The 15,152-nt window shown below is 44.1% G+C and overlaps 1 protein-coding gene across 1 annotated transcript in view; it reads left to right on the top strand.

The window, feature by feature from the left end:
• The first annotated feature begins 120 nt into the window (after positions 1-120).
• Positions 121-15,152, top strand: part of prkn (parkin RBR E3 ubiquitin protein ligase) — a 96,679-nt gene continuing 81,647 nt past the window's right edge. Inside the window, exons 1-2 of the mRNA XM_035754077.2 lie at positions 121-354; positions 9,937-10,100. Coding sequence (XP_035609970.1) covers positions 348-354; positions 9,937-10,100 — 171 coding nt within the window. The 5' untranslated portion in view covers positions 121-347. The remainder of the gene's footprint in view (positions 355-9,936; positions 10,101-15,152) is intronic.

Raw genomic sequence — 15,152 nt, 5'->3', positions numbered from 1 at the left:
TGTCAAAAACATATCCGGTGTTTAAAGCGATCGTTTCCGGTATGACGTCAAGTTCAAGTTTGTATTTTTCTCTCTCCGAATGTGTTTTTTGCACCTATTGGATACGTTCGTAGAAGGATTCTGTCTGGTACAATGTATGTAAAATATGTTGCAATATGAAACAGCTCAAAAGCTATTTTGGACGCTGCCAAGTACATTTAACTAGATCATAATAATACGGAATCAAGTAGGACTCCATCTCCCATAGTCCTCGAGACTTGCAAATACTGTAATGGAGATCCCCAGCAGTCGTATGACATGAAGTTCTTCACCTTAATAAATCCAGAGGACGTAGCTACATCCCCAGCATGATTGGTATGTGAGAAAGTTGTAGTGAGTCTTGTCAGTTCTAGGTTATTTTGTGAATAACAGCATTTCCACGAACCCGTGATGCCTTGTGCATGAGTTGTTTTTGTGCCTGGCTTGCTACTGGTCAGTTGACAATATAACAAGCTGCTGTTTTGTACAATAGCCCATATGTGTGTACACGAGAGTTGCATTCATCCTTACAAGATGTACTATCACCTTGCTGGGTTATAATTTTATAAGGTGAACAGCTCTACTATATGTGCACGTGAACATGCAGCTGACACTGTCAAATCCACGCCACGTGCCAGCCAATGACAGATACATTGTAGCCAGATGTTCTGGGCCAGGTTTTTTGATGGTGTTGCACACCATGAATTAACCACTATCTGGCAACATGTTTCATACTTTAATCTTCCTTTTATTCCTATCAATACAAGGTCAAGTATAGGACAAAGATGATATATTTTCAGTGTGTTCAGATTTCTGCAAAAGGTCTAAGTCTATACCTGTTGCTAAGTTATCAAAATGGTGTCACTCAGTTGCCTATTATTTGCAAACACTTTGTTTGGAGGGCCAGAAGGTGTTTTTTCGGTCGATTTCTAAGGTTTAGTTTGACTGACACTTCTACTCCTAGAATATGAAGGAAGACTGTTGTCATCTCGGAGCAAACAGAAAATCGAGAGATTCTCTCAAGAAATGTCTTGGATAAACTTCGCTAAACCTGAAGGCAAGAGCAACATTAATCTGAGGTATATCTCCAGAGAATTAAATAGCCTTTCCACCCTCTTGAATTGTCAGATTTTGAGAAGCTCGGGAGTGAAGGTCTGAGGAAGACGGATCGATTGTGTCTTGAGTCTCCGGCCCATCAACTCTGAGACTGTCTCAGGCTCACACATCCCCAGGAGATGGGGTTTGGTTTGAGCTGGCTGAATGGTGCTCGTCTAGTAATAAGTTGCACTAGGCCTATAGAGGGAAGGGGATGAGAGGGAGTGTTGAAGGGAGGGAAAAGTCATCATCTAGGAAATCTGAAGGGCCAATATTTCTCTCATGTTGATGATCGCGCACGCCGGGGCCCCAGAACTAGGTCTATCACAAGAAAACAGACCTTTATTATGGGGAATGTCATTATATTCATGTGAAACGGGTATTTTTAAATCACCTTGATAATACAGCAAGTTGTAATTATAGCTGAGTCTGCATTAGGAAGATATAATCTTGCTCATATGATATTAAAATGCAAATGACTAAATTTATGTGTGTGTATATATATATATATATATATATATTAGTCTAGGCATAAACAACATGTCCCATGTGGCTCAGTTGGCAGAGCATGGCATTTGCAACGCCAGGAGTGTGGGTTTGATTACCACGGGGGGACCAGTACAAAGAAGTTTGAACATTTATGCACTCACTACTCTAAGTGGCTCTGGATAAGAGCGTCTCTAAACAACTAAAGTGTAAAAATGTAAACAACACAGGAGAGGGGAATCTAACACACCTGGACTACCTGCCTTGTGAATTGCCAAATCCTTACCAATTGCCGTAGGCTATGTCTTTCTAGCGGAGCAGGACTGTGTGGCAGTAGGTATTGAGTCTGAGCGGTGCTACTCCAAGGGGCCAGAGAAGTCTGCGATAGAGGCTGAGGAGAGCGAGAGGGAGAGACGCCAGTGTACCCCTGGGACAGGCGAGAGAGGGGTCAGGATTATTTACTCGCTCTGTTTGGAGACCAAGGAGAGAATAAATTGCTATTGATTTTTGGATTGTTGCAGCTAAGTATCTTTCCTGCCTTTGCATTGACTCCAGGCCAAGAATAATTTTCTTTTAATATGTATCCACATTCGCTTTCTGCGTTTCTCATGTGATTCCATTGCAGTGGTGTGTTGTCATTTCCTTCACTTTGAATTCAGCAGTCTTGTGAACGTAGGCCTTTGCCAAAGAGTGTACACTAGAGTGTGGCAGGTTAGAGTTTCCAGTGGAGAAGGAGTGAATGTGTGGGTTTTAGACAGACTAATTATGACTACAGACTAGTTAACTCAGCCTTGACAAGCTAGACTCCCACTGATTCAAATCAAAGTTAATCGGCTGCACACGCAGTTTAGCAGATATTATAACGGGTGCAGCAAAATGCTTATGTTACTTGTTCCTAGCAATGCAGTAAAATTGAAAAAAAAAAAGTGTCATGTCAAACAATATCAATGATTTGACAGCCCTCGACCCAAACAAACTGCACATGGTAGATCATAAGCTGTGTTCTAGCCCTGAACTTGTATAATCTTTGGGGCCATGGAATGACTGGGTAGAAGTGTAACAAGGTATTTGCCTACTTTAACATATGTTTAACCATATTATCTGGCTAGGTGTATGATAATGAGTGGGTGAAAGGGCATCTTTCGTCAAAGATCCAAGGGATATCAAACATGCAGCATGTCCTTCCTCAAAAATGAATGTTATGCCCCTTTTGTTAAAAGTCCTAATTGTGTATTTCATTCCATGACCCCCATGGTTGGTTGGGAGTGAAACAAACACAAAGTGACACAAAGGCAACGGCTTTTGGAGAAAATATGTGGAGTTTCAAATGGCGTCCGTTATAACCACACATTTACATTCAATAGGTCTTTTAGCTCTTTATCTGAATTCCGATGTGTTTTTATTCCCATTTCCCATTTATTGCTTTCACTGGAGGCACAGAGGAAGAGGATCTTGAGAAATCTGGGCATCAGTGTGTGATGGCAGAAAGGAAATTGGTGTGTCAATCACAAGTTTTCATATCTCCAAAGCTGGCTGTCATGAAAAGGAGGCAGCAAGAGAGAAATGATTGAAAGAAATGGATTGAGAGAGCAGGAGGGAGAGAAGGAGCAAGAGAAGAATGAGCAGAAGTGGTCAGAAAGGGACAGTTACTCCGATAGGGCTGACGCAGTGTTCGTGCCTAATTGCCTCTGGAAAAGATAGAAGCCTCTCGGAAATCCAAGAGGATAATGACTGTATTACTGTCAATCAATGTTGAATGTGAGGTAAATACACAGTCACCAGGCTGAAGGGAAGAGGGATTACTGAACCACTACACACAGAAACCCAAATCCTCAATGGATTTCAATGGGTTCGTATCACCCCTTGTCTTTGCCAGGTCCTGGTATTGCCCCACTGAGATGATGCCAAGGTTACCTTGGTGGGGTGTGGAGGGACGGTGAGGAGAGTCTCATGACAGAGCCTTGTGTGTAGTTTTGCGCGTTGCTCCAGGAGTCTAGGTCATTGTAGTTCAATTGTTGATTTTCTGCCTCAAGCACAAAAACATACAGCACATCCCCAGAGGACATGCTCTCTCATAATGTGTGTGTGTGTGTGCAAGCCAGTTCCTGATCTAGAGTCCTTTTACTGTTGGGGACTCCAGTCCTTTTCCTCTAAGCACATCTCTCTTTGAGTCATTTTCCCTGAATCAATGCTTTATTGTTTAGTCAATGATTAGACCCCGAATGATTTAAAGCGTCAGTGCCGCTGGCGAATGAATGGCCACCTGAAACGCAACCGGTGCCTTTCACCGAACGCCGCAGTTTCTAATGAAAAGCCGCAGATGGGGTCTGGGAAAACAAATTCTGGCTGAAATTGGAATTGGTTACAGTGGCTCTCATGCAAATATGTACCGCCAGCAGCCACAGCGCTAATAACAGGGAAGTGGCAAGGGCGCAGGTGAGATGGCTGCCACAGAGAAATTAAATGGAGATGGAAGGAGGAGAGGGGAAATGGGGGAGGCAGGCAATATGGATCTGAAAGATCAGGGGAATGAGTAGGAACACCTGGCCTTTTGCTGATACCCCTGGGCTTCTATCCAGCTGATATAGTACAGCCTACCTTTTCAGTACGCACTCTGCCTCTCTGAGTTGTTCAGGGGTTTCAGTGGAGTGTTCACAGACCAGAGAAGTGCTTTTATCTGCAGTTTTGTTTCAGAATTACATTGATTGATGAAGGGTCAATGTGCACTTGTTCTCTACATGGCTTGTTACCTGGACAATATTCTGATTGTCATCGACATCAACAACATATCTGGGATGATCAATATGGAGAACGTGACTTTGCTCTACCTTAGCGACTCTGTCTTACCTCTCTGACAGAGCCCAGCCATGTGTACATGCGTTTGTCGCTCTGCCCCACTTGAGGTGCTGCAGGTGGCAGACGCAGGCTGATTACCATTGTTAATGACTTCCCTCTGTCTCTGTCCCCGTCAGATGGAGCTATGACAGGCAGCTTGGCAGAGCCAGGCGGCACAGTCGGAGCAACTACAGCAACAGAGGGCTCACATAAGAACTTGTTACATTTGTTATTCGAGGAAATTCTTCTAAACATCAATTGTTATCATATTGTCATTGAATTTGCCAAGTACAGTTTCTATCATTACTGATATCTGCTGATGAAAATAACCTAGAAATCATTTTTTATTGTATCATTTCTTTGCATTTTCTGTTCCTGTTGAGGTAGACCCACAGAACACACAAAGCAATCTTAGATTCTTCATCTTTGTGCTATTGGTAGAACGTGACACTGCTTGCCTAGTGAGGTAATGCAGCCAGCCAGTGTTCCAATAAACCAGCAGACGTACAGTACTATCACACCATATCTGTCCCAAATAGCTACACCTCTGCTCACTGTGTATACACAGACCCAATACAGCTTCGCTGCAGTCTTATCTCCAGGCAGACTTATTTATCTCCATCCCTTGGTATTGTATGGGGATGTAGTCTGGCCACATACTGCAATGGGGGGGATAGTGGTATTCCTGAAGGCTCCATTCTGCAGACATGGCCTCTTCCTCCAAATGTAATAAGCGAGGACAGATGGAGGGGGGGTATTTCCTGGCTTTCATGCACCGGGGTCGGGTTTGCGGTGGGGGCAGCTGATGAACGGGTGCTGCGCTCCAGAATCCACCCGACCGTTGATCTAAGAGAGAATCCTCCAGTGGACAGTCACCTGGCACTAGCCCCATAGCTGCTGCTAGCCTCCACGATGGATAGCCTGGTCCTGAACCGGGCTCATCGTACAGTACCGTACAGCATCGCTCCACAGCACCCGTCACACATGACCAAATGCTGCACCTGACTGTACCAGCTATCAGGATAAGGCTCAAGAAAGGAGGGAGGTGGAGGGAGAAAAGCTCTTAGCCCCAGTGTTGGATGGGAATTTATTCTCTTAATTGCTCAAAGTGAGTTCTGGAATTGAGGAATCCATCTTCTTTATAGTTATGTGCGGGGGAAATTCGGACCTATGGGGTTGGCAGTATTTTACGGCGGTTTTGCCAGGGCCATTTGGGTGCTTTATCCCTAATCAATAGGCAGAAGAAAGTAGTGACGTGGTCAGTGCACTCGTAAAGGAGACAGGTGGCTCAGCCAAGCCCTCTGATAGCATTGCATTAGCGTCTGGAGAGCCTAACAGGGCCCCTTTGGGAAACTGCACTGGGTTTAACTCCCTGGAGCGATCAAGTCCTGGGCTGCTGTCATTAGGATGAAGGGAGTCCTTTTACAGAGACATTTTCAACTCCCTGCCTTCTCCACATAGCAGCTTTACACTTCCTCTCTCTTCAACCTTCCCCCTCCCAGTCGATCTCTCCCTCTCCTCTCACATCATCTCTCCTCTCACCTCCCTCCTGCACTAAAGAGTCCCTAGACCCATTTCCCTCCGATGCAGCAGTTGAGAGTTGAGCCAATCTGTCTTCATATTTCTGCCTGTGTGCGGTCCGTATTGATCTGGCCGCCTGCCACTCCGCCCAGACACAAAGCATTGGCTGGCCGTGATACCCTCCCTGCCCCGCTCCTGCCCCCTTGGTCTGAGTGACATCGCATCTCTCTGCCTCTCTCTTTTTGAATTACCGTCATGGGACATTAACAGTAAATAACACACATTTCGTGATGCATAGAGTGGTTTTGACAGTTGGATTTTTCTCCAGTCTAGATTGTCCCGACATCTCTTTCTCTCTCTTCTTATTATGTGAAAATGCCTGTTTTGGGAATGGAAGTATCGGTGTTCTTCTCTGTGCATTCCAGCCAGGTTTGTGGAACTATGTTGTGAGTTGTTAGCCTTCCGGTGAGCTCTCTGCTTGGTAATCCAGCCTGGTGGAGGTGGTGCTACATGATTGCATTCTGTCACTCTTCCTCCCCAGACTGAGAACTCTGGTAACCTGTGCACGTTATGGCCCCATCACCAAACTGACGGCTTCTGTGATGGAACATGACAAAGGAGGAATTTACTCATTTGTTAGCCACTTGGATTGGGATGCAAAACAATGAGAGACATTATGGAAATCTCAGTGACGGGACAAATTAGAATCAGCCCTTCTCCTCATTCACTTTGGGCCATAGCTCGGACTGGATTGGCTGTAGTGCTGCCAGAGATCAGTCAACCGAGAGACGGTTGTGTCATAGTGGTCATTGTTGATGTTGCTCTGACTTGAGGTACTGTAGTCTCTTCTGTGTAGATAAATCAGGTATGTGATGTGATGTAGCATGGGTTCAAACGGATAGCGTAATGGTGTCTGTCCACTTTCTTGTTACAATCTCAGAAGGTTTTGTAGTATATTTGTCTCAGAATAATGTTGCAGAAACACTTCTAAAGGGAATGTCGCACATTGGCAGCAAGCAATCACCTAACTGAGTCAACTCCTTAAGCACCAAATGGAAGAATACCTTTTTATTTCTCCTCAGTCATTAAATCTGAAACTAAAACGATCTAAATTCCTGTAATAAATATGATTAATTCTGCGTTCCCATGACTACTCCACACTGTGTTAGTGTGTGTACAAGATGTTTCTGTGTATGCTTAGCTTACGTGTATGTGTCAGTGGGTGTATTCAATGTGTGGGTAATTCTGCTGTAACGGAATTATGCTGAGACTCAGGTTTTTCACTTGAAAATGTATGCCAAACTAGACCCATTGATTTCAAAGTTGAACAACTCTATGCACACGGACTTCTTTTAACAATTTTCACAGAACATTTTACATAAATACATTCACAGGAAGAACTATGCAGATACAAAGTTTGGTGACAGAATACAATTGAGGGACATTTGACCATAATCAATGTTATCAAACTTTGCACCTGCACAGTTGTTCCTGTAAATGTGTTTTTGTCAAATGTTCTGTTTTTGTTTGGCATACAGTACCATTGTAGAATAAAAAAAAGTTTGGACACACCTAATTATTCAAGGGTTTTTCTTTATTTTCTAAATGTTCTACTAGAATAATAGGGAATATATCAAAACTATGAAATGGCACATATGGAATCATGTAGTAACCAAAAAAGTGTTAAACAAATCAAAATATATTTTAGATTCTTCAAAGTAGCCACCCTTTGCCTTGAGGACAGCTTTGCACACTCTTGGCATTCTCTCCATTTCAATTAACAGGTGTGCCTTGTTAAAAGTTAATTTGTGGAATTTCTTTCCTTCTTAATGCGTTTCAGCCAATCACTTGTGTTGTGACAAGGTAGGGGTTGTATACAGAAGATAGACTTAAGTGCATATTATGGAAAGAACAGCTCAAATATGAAAAGAGAAACTACAGTCCATTACTTTAAGACATGAAGGTCAGTCAATCCGGAAAATGTCAAGAACTTTGAACATTTCTTCAAGTGCAGTCGCAAAAACCATCAAGCACTATGATGAAACTGGCTCTCATGAGGACCGCCACAAGACAGGAAGACCCAGAGTTACTTCTGTTGCAGAGGATAAGTTCATTAGAGTTACCAGCCTCAGAAATTGCAGCCCAAATAAGAGTTCAAGCAAGTAACAGACACATCTCAACTGTTCAGAGGAGACTGCGTGAATCAGGCCTTCATGGTTGAATTGCTGCAAGGAAACCACTACTAAAGGACACCATTAAGAAGTGGACATTAGACCGGTGTAAATCTGTACTTTGGTCTGATGAGTCCAAATTTGAGATTTGTTTCCAACCACCATGTCTTTGTGGGATATATAGTCGCTGAATGGAGGATCTCTGCATGTGTGCTTCCCACCGTGAAGCATGGAGGAGGTGGTGTTGTGGGTGCTTTGCTGGTGACACTGTCTGTGATTTACTTAGAATTCAAGGCACAATTAACCAGCATGGCTACCACAGTATTTTGCAGCGATACGCCATCCTATCTGGTTTGCGCTTAGTGGAACTACCATTTGTTTTTCAACAGGACAATGACCCAAAACACACCTTCAAGCTGTATAAGGGCTATTTGACCAAGGAGAGTGATGGAGTGCTGCATCAGATGACCTCGCGTCCAGTCATCTGACCTCAATTCAGAAGGTTTGGGATGAGTTGGACTGCAGAGTGAAAGACAAGCAGCCAACAAGTGCTGAGCATATGTGGGAACTCCTTCAAGACTGCTGGAAAAGCATGCCTCATGAAGCTGGTTGAGAGAATGCCATGAGTGTGCAAAGCTGTCAAGGCAAAGGGTGGCTACTTTGAAGAATCTCAAATATATTTTGATTTAACACTTTTTTTTGGTTACTACATGATGCCATATGTGTCATTTCATAGTTTTGATGTCTTCACTATTATTCTACAATGTAGAAAATAGTCTAAATAAAGAAAAACCCTTGAATGAGTAGGTGTGTCCAAACTTGACTGGTACTGTACATTTTTTAAGTGAAAAATCGGACACTCAACGTAATTTCGTTATCGTGGAATTGCCTATGTGTGTATGCTTAGTCTATATGCTTTTGTGTGTGTGTGCTCACTTGTCTATTCACCTCGCATCATTATGTATTCCTTCAACCACACACATACAAACACACACAACATACACACTTACACCTGGATTGTGTGTTGTAGTAGAGTCAGGAGGGCACCGTGTTGTAAAATGGTTTTTTTAATGTTTAAAAATGATATTATTATGTATATTACTGCCTTCATTTTTACTGTGCCCCAGTAAGAGTGGGGATCCATAATAAATACATATCAAAACCAGTGTGTGTTTAAACATGCCTAAGTAGTCTACACATCTCCATTGGCTCATAATTTCCAATTTGATTGCAGACATTTCCCCGATCAGCCATTTTACAGTCCTGAATGTATCTCCTTGCCTCTAGGGGCTCTGAAAAGGTTGACTCATTTCAATTAAAATAATAAATAGAAATGATAGCAGGAAAGAATACCTTTGCTCCAAATCTCACTCATCTTAATGAAGGGTTCGGGGATTTTCATATTGGCTTAGCCGGCTGAATTTTAAAATCCTGTTTCTTTGTTTTCTCCTGTCTATCATCTGTTCTCCCTGATTCCCCTTATTTCTCCTCATGTCCTCTCTTGTTCTCTCTCCTCTGGACCCACTTTCCCTCTCTTTCTTCTCCACTTCCACTGTCTGTCCACCTCCTCTTCTGTGTTAAGGTCCCCTATGTCTAGCCTATCGCCTTTTTATTCTCTTCTTCGCTCTCTGACCCCTTAGGCCTCTTGTCTCATTCTCTTTTTGCCTCTTTTGACACAAGCATCTTTTGCTCTTTCCTCTCTCTCTCCTCTCTCTCTCTTTCTCTCTCTCATTCTCAAGCTTCATTCTCTGTTTATTGTTCACTATTGTCTCTGAGTTCTCACCAGTCTCTCCTCTCTCTGTCTCTCCAGTGTATGTAAGGTTTAACTCCAGCCATGGCTTCCCAGTGGAGCTAGAGGAGGGGGCCAGCATCGCAGTGCTGAAGGAGAAGGTGGGGAGGCTGCAGGGGGTACAGCCGGAGCAGCTGAGAGTCATCTTTGCTGGCAGAGAGCTGCTCAGCGACTGCACTCTCCAGGTAAGGCCATCATTCTCCCATTTCACTCGACCCTGTCTTTTTGACTGTGCTGTGTGTGTGTGTGTGCGGTTGTCTGTATAGCAATTAGTGGTAGGGTGTGTCATGCCCTAATTTCCCCACCACACGCTTACACATGGGTGCACACACTCACACCTTCACTCTCAGCACTCTCTACACAGTGTTTCCGGTGAAGGCTAGAAGCCTGGCATTCTCTCCCCATCCTGACTCTCAACAGTGTAAACAGAGCCTGGGGATCCTGTGAACTTTAGTCCACAGTGCTTCATTAAGTTTGACTATCTTAATTATGCATCAAAACAGTCAGGATCACAGGGAGCGGCTGGGGAGCCAGGCACACACACTCCCCACTCTGACTCCCGACTGTGTCTCTCCAGTCAGTTCTGCTGTCTCTGCACATTTTATACCTGAGCTCCATTTCCCCCTGATAGATTGCTCCTGAGGCTGGAGTAAGTGTGGGTCTCAGCTTTTGATGGTGGTGCTAGCACAGTGGGGGGTGTAGCGTTGTGACTCGACTCTGCCCCCTAGAGTATAATTGAGACACTGTGTGTTTGTCAGCCTGTGTACAGAATGGCTTTGTCTGTCCCCAAGGGTTTGGGGCGAATAAAGGGCCTCAAAGCATTGAGTGAAGCATGAGGGCACAAAGTTATTGAGAATGACGTGGAGACGCACACATCACTCTCTCATTGGTTGTGTCTGGACCAATGATTCATGTGTTTCAGTTGACATGAAGGCGACTAGTGTGTGTTTACTGTACGTCATTCAGCAGACACGAAGATGACCCTTTCTGTGCGTGTTTCCAGTTTTGGCTCTCGGTGTATGCTTACTTTCTCAGTCATTTATATTGGTTGAATTTTGAAATACATTTGTGAAGCGAGAATACCATTCATAGCAAATAACTGAGGGCAAGGAATGGATCAGTTTTTGCACTCAAGCTCGGTTGAAATAGCAAAATGTTCTTAGTTTGATGCTTTGATCAATAAATCCCTAATGTGCTCACTGATTTACTCACCTTCTTCTTGAGTAATGATGCTAGATTATTTTACTGGTGCTTATTAAGATGTGCTTTTAAATGATAATGATGATAAGTAAGCCTCTACAGAATATATCCATACGCGCGTACACACACACACACACACACACACACACACACACACACACACACACACACACACACACACACACACACACACACACACACACACACACACACACACACACACACACACACACACACACACACACACACACACACACACACAGTATAAGAGCAAGTGAGAACACCTAGTCCTTAACATCTTCAACTGGCACCAGATATGAAACCATTCCAGCACTAAATCCTTCCTTGTTCTGCTTGGCCTGGGCCTGATTTCCCAAAAGCGTTTTAAGGCTACATTCATTGTTAATACCTTCATAGGGGCATCGTTAAGTCTCTGAGCTGTTTCCCAAAAACCATCGTTATTAACGTTGCACTTGGAAACGCTCGTGATCTAACGCCTGCCTCTGACCACTCGTAGAACAGCTAACAATAAATGTACACATACAGTACCAGTCAAGTTTGGACACACCTAGTCTTTCAAGGGTTTTCTTTATTTGTACTATTTTCTACATTGTAGAATAATAGTGAAGACATCAAAGCTTTGAAATAACACATATGGAATCATGTAGTAACCAATAAAGTGTTAAACATATCAAAATATATTTTATATTTGAGAATCTTCAACCGTAACCGCCATTTGTCTTGATAACAGCTTTGCACAAAAATCCTTGAAGGAGTAGGCGTGTCCAAACTTTTGACTGGTCCCGCCTCTCCCATCTCCTCATTGGTTTTTAGGAGCATAGACCCACATGGGTGATTGGAAACTGAGCTGAGGTCCACACTCCATTCAGTGGTGGTAATGCACCTCAAAGTTGGTTGCCAACTGCCATATAAAGTCCACAGGAGAAGAGATTACTGGAAACCCTTTTATCTGTGAATTAATTGTCAGAGTAAAATTGTACAAAGATCCAGGGAAAAAAAGGACTTTGCACATTTCAGGTAAAATAACAAACCAATGTTTATATCCCAGGACAAATTAGCGAGCAACATCAAGCTCGCTAGCTAAATGTCCATGAATGTTTCATGTGTTTCAACCTGTCCACAAATTAATATTGTTGGTTCAGAGTTCGTCTTGATTTTTCAACCTGCTGTCCTGATCGTGTCTGGTGTGGATGTACAAAATCAGCATGATGACGGACGCACGCGCATGCTTTTTTGTTGTTGTCGTTTCCCCTCCTTCGTCACTTTATTCACAGAAGATCTCTGCTAAACATAAACCATGTGATTCTATCTATCTCTCTGTGACAGCCGATAACTGTCACAGAGAGATGGATAGAAAGTCGACTACAAATTCAAACTGGCCAATGTCTTTGCAATTCATACAAACAAGCTACATATAAATATGCTTCAAATGAAAACTGAGATGACTCCATTGAAATATAAACATATTTAAATACATTTCATGTTCAATCGAGTTCTATTTTGCTGCTTCTAGGTTACTGTCTGTAATTTGTCTCAATATACACTGCTCAAAACTGTCCACTTAGGAAGCAACACTGATTGACAATAAATGTCATATGCTGTTGTGCAAATGGAATAGACAACAGGTGGAAATTATAGGCAATTAGCAAGACACCCCCAATAAAGGAGTGATTCTGCAGGTGGGGACCACAGACCACTTCTCAGTTCCTATGCTTCCTGGCTGATGTTTTGGTCACTTTTGAATGCTGGCGGTGCTTTCACTCTAGTGGTAGCATGAGACAAAGTCTACAACCCACACAAGTGGCTCAGGTAGTGCAGCTCATCCAGGATGGCACATCAATGCGAGCTGTGGCAAGAAGGTTTGCTGTATCTGTCAGCGTAGTGCCCAGATCATGGAGGCGCTACCAGGAGACAGGCCAGTACATCAGGAGACGTGGAGGAGGCCGTAGGAGGGCAACAACCCAGCAGCAGGACCGCTACCTCCACCTTTGTGCAAGGAGGAGCAGGAGGAGCACTGCCAGAGCCCTGCAAAATGACCTTCAGCAGGCCACAAATGTGCATGTGTCTGCCCCAACGGTCAGAAACAGAATCCATGAGGGTGGTATGAGGGCCCGACGTCCACAGGTGGGGGTTGTGCTTACAGCCCAACACTGTGCAGGACGTTTTTCATTTGCCAGAGAACACCAAGATTGGCAAATTCGCCACTGGCGCCCTGTGCTCTTCACAGATGAAATCAGGTTCACACTGAGCACATGTGACAGTCTGGAGACGCCGTGGAGAACGTTCTGCTGCCTGCAACATCCTCCAGCATGACTGATTTGGCGGTGGGTCAGTCATGGTGTGGGGTGGCATTTCTTTGGGGGGCCGCACAGCCCTCCATGTGCTCGCCAGAGGTAGCCTGACTGCCATTGGGTACCGAAAGGAGATCCTCAGACCCCTTGTGAGACCATATGGTGGTGCGGTTGGCCCTGGGTTCCTCCTAATGCAAGACAATGCTAGACCTCATGTAGCTGGAGTGTGTCAGCAGTTCCTGCAAGAGGAAGGCATTGATGGACTGGCCCGCCCGTTCCCCAGACCTGAATCCAATTGAGCACATCTGGGACATCATGTCTCGCTCCATCCACCAACGCCACGTTGCACCACAGACTGTCCAGGAGTTGGCGGATGCTTTAGTCCAGGTCTGGGAGGAGATCCCTCAGGAGACCATCCGCCACCTCATCAGGAGCATGCCCAGGCGTTGTAGGGAGGTCATACAGGCACGTGGAGGCCACACGCACTACTGAGCCTAATGTTGACTTGTTTTAAGGACATTACATCAAAGTTGGATCAGCCTGTAGTGTGGTTTTCCACTTTAATTTTGAGTGTGACTCCAAATCCAGACCTCCATGGGTTGATAAATTTGATTTCCATTGATAATTTTTGTGTGATTTTTGTTGTCAGCACATTCAACTATGTAAAGAAAAAATTATTTAATAAGAATATTTCATTCATTCAGATCTAGGATATGTTATTTTAGTGTTCCCTTTATTTTTTTGAGCAGTGTATTTAATGATGTGTAGCCTAACATGTGCTCAGTGGTGTGTCAAATCAATAATTTAATACATTTTTATAGGGTAAGCATTCAAATAAGCCACCTTAATATTTGCAGCAGTAGGCCTAAGTGGTAATATCGCTCTAGGCGCTGCGCAGTCGTCAGTATTGTGTAAATATTTACTAAATAAAATAAAAGTAGCACAATAAAATAACAATAATGAGGCTATATACAGGGGTACCGGTAGCGAGTCAATGTGCGGGGGCACCTGTTAGTGGAGGTCATTATTAATTGTTCAGTATTCTTATAGCTTGTGGGAAGAAGCTGTTAAGGAGCCTTTTGGTCCTACACTTGGCGCTCCGGTACCACTTGCCGTGCGGTAGCAGAGATAACAGTCTATGACTTGGGTGACTGGAGTCTTTTACAATTTTTTGGGGCCTTCCTCTGACACCACCTAGTATATAGGTCCTGGGTGTCAGGAAGCTTGGCCCCAGTGATGTACTGGGCCGTACGCACTACCCTCTTACGGACAGATGCCGAGCAGTTGCCATACCAGGCGATGATGCAACCGATCAGGATGCTCTAGATGGTGCAGCTGTAGGAATTTTCGAGGATCTGGGGACCCATGCCAAATCTTTTCACTGTCCTGAGGGGGAAAAGGTGTGGTCGTGCCATCTTCACGACTGTCTTTGTGTGTTTGGACCATGATAGTTTGTTGGTGATGTGGACACCAAGGAACTTGAAGCTCTCAACCTGCTCCAATGCAGACCTGTCAATATTAATGGGGGCCTGTTCGGCCCTTCTTTTCTTGTAGTCCATGATCATCTCCTTTGTCTTGCTCACATTGAGGGAGAAGTGTTGTCCTGACACAACACTGCCAGGTCTCTGACCTCCTCCCTATATTTTGTCTCATCATTGTCGGTGATCAGGCCTACCACTGTTGTGTCATCAGCAAACTTCATGATTGTGTTGGAGTCGTGCATGG

The sequence above is a fragment of the Oncorhynchus keta genome, chromosome 36, assembly GCF_023373465.1.
Source record: "Oncorhynchus keta strain PuntledgeMale-10-30-2019 chromosome 36, Oket_V2, whole genome shotgun sequence".
NCBI classification, from domain to species: Eukaryota; Metazoa; Chordata; class Actinopteri; order Salmoniformes; family Salmonidae; genus Oncorhynchus; species Oncorhynchus keta.
Note: the sequence above shows the minus strand (reverse complement) of the source record. Positions and strands in the feature narration are given on the sequence as shown.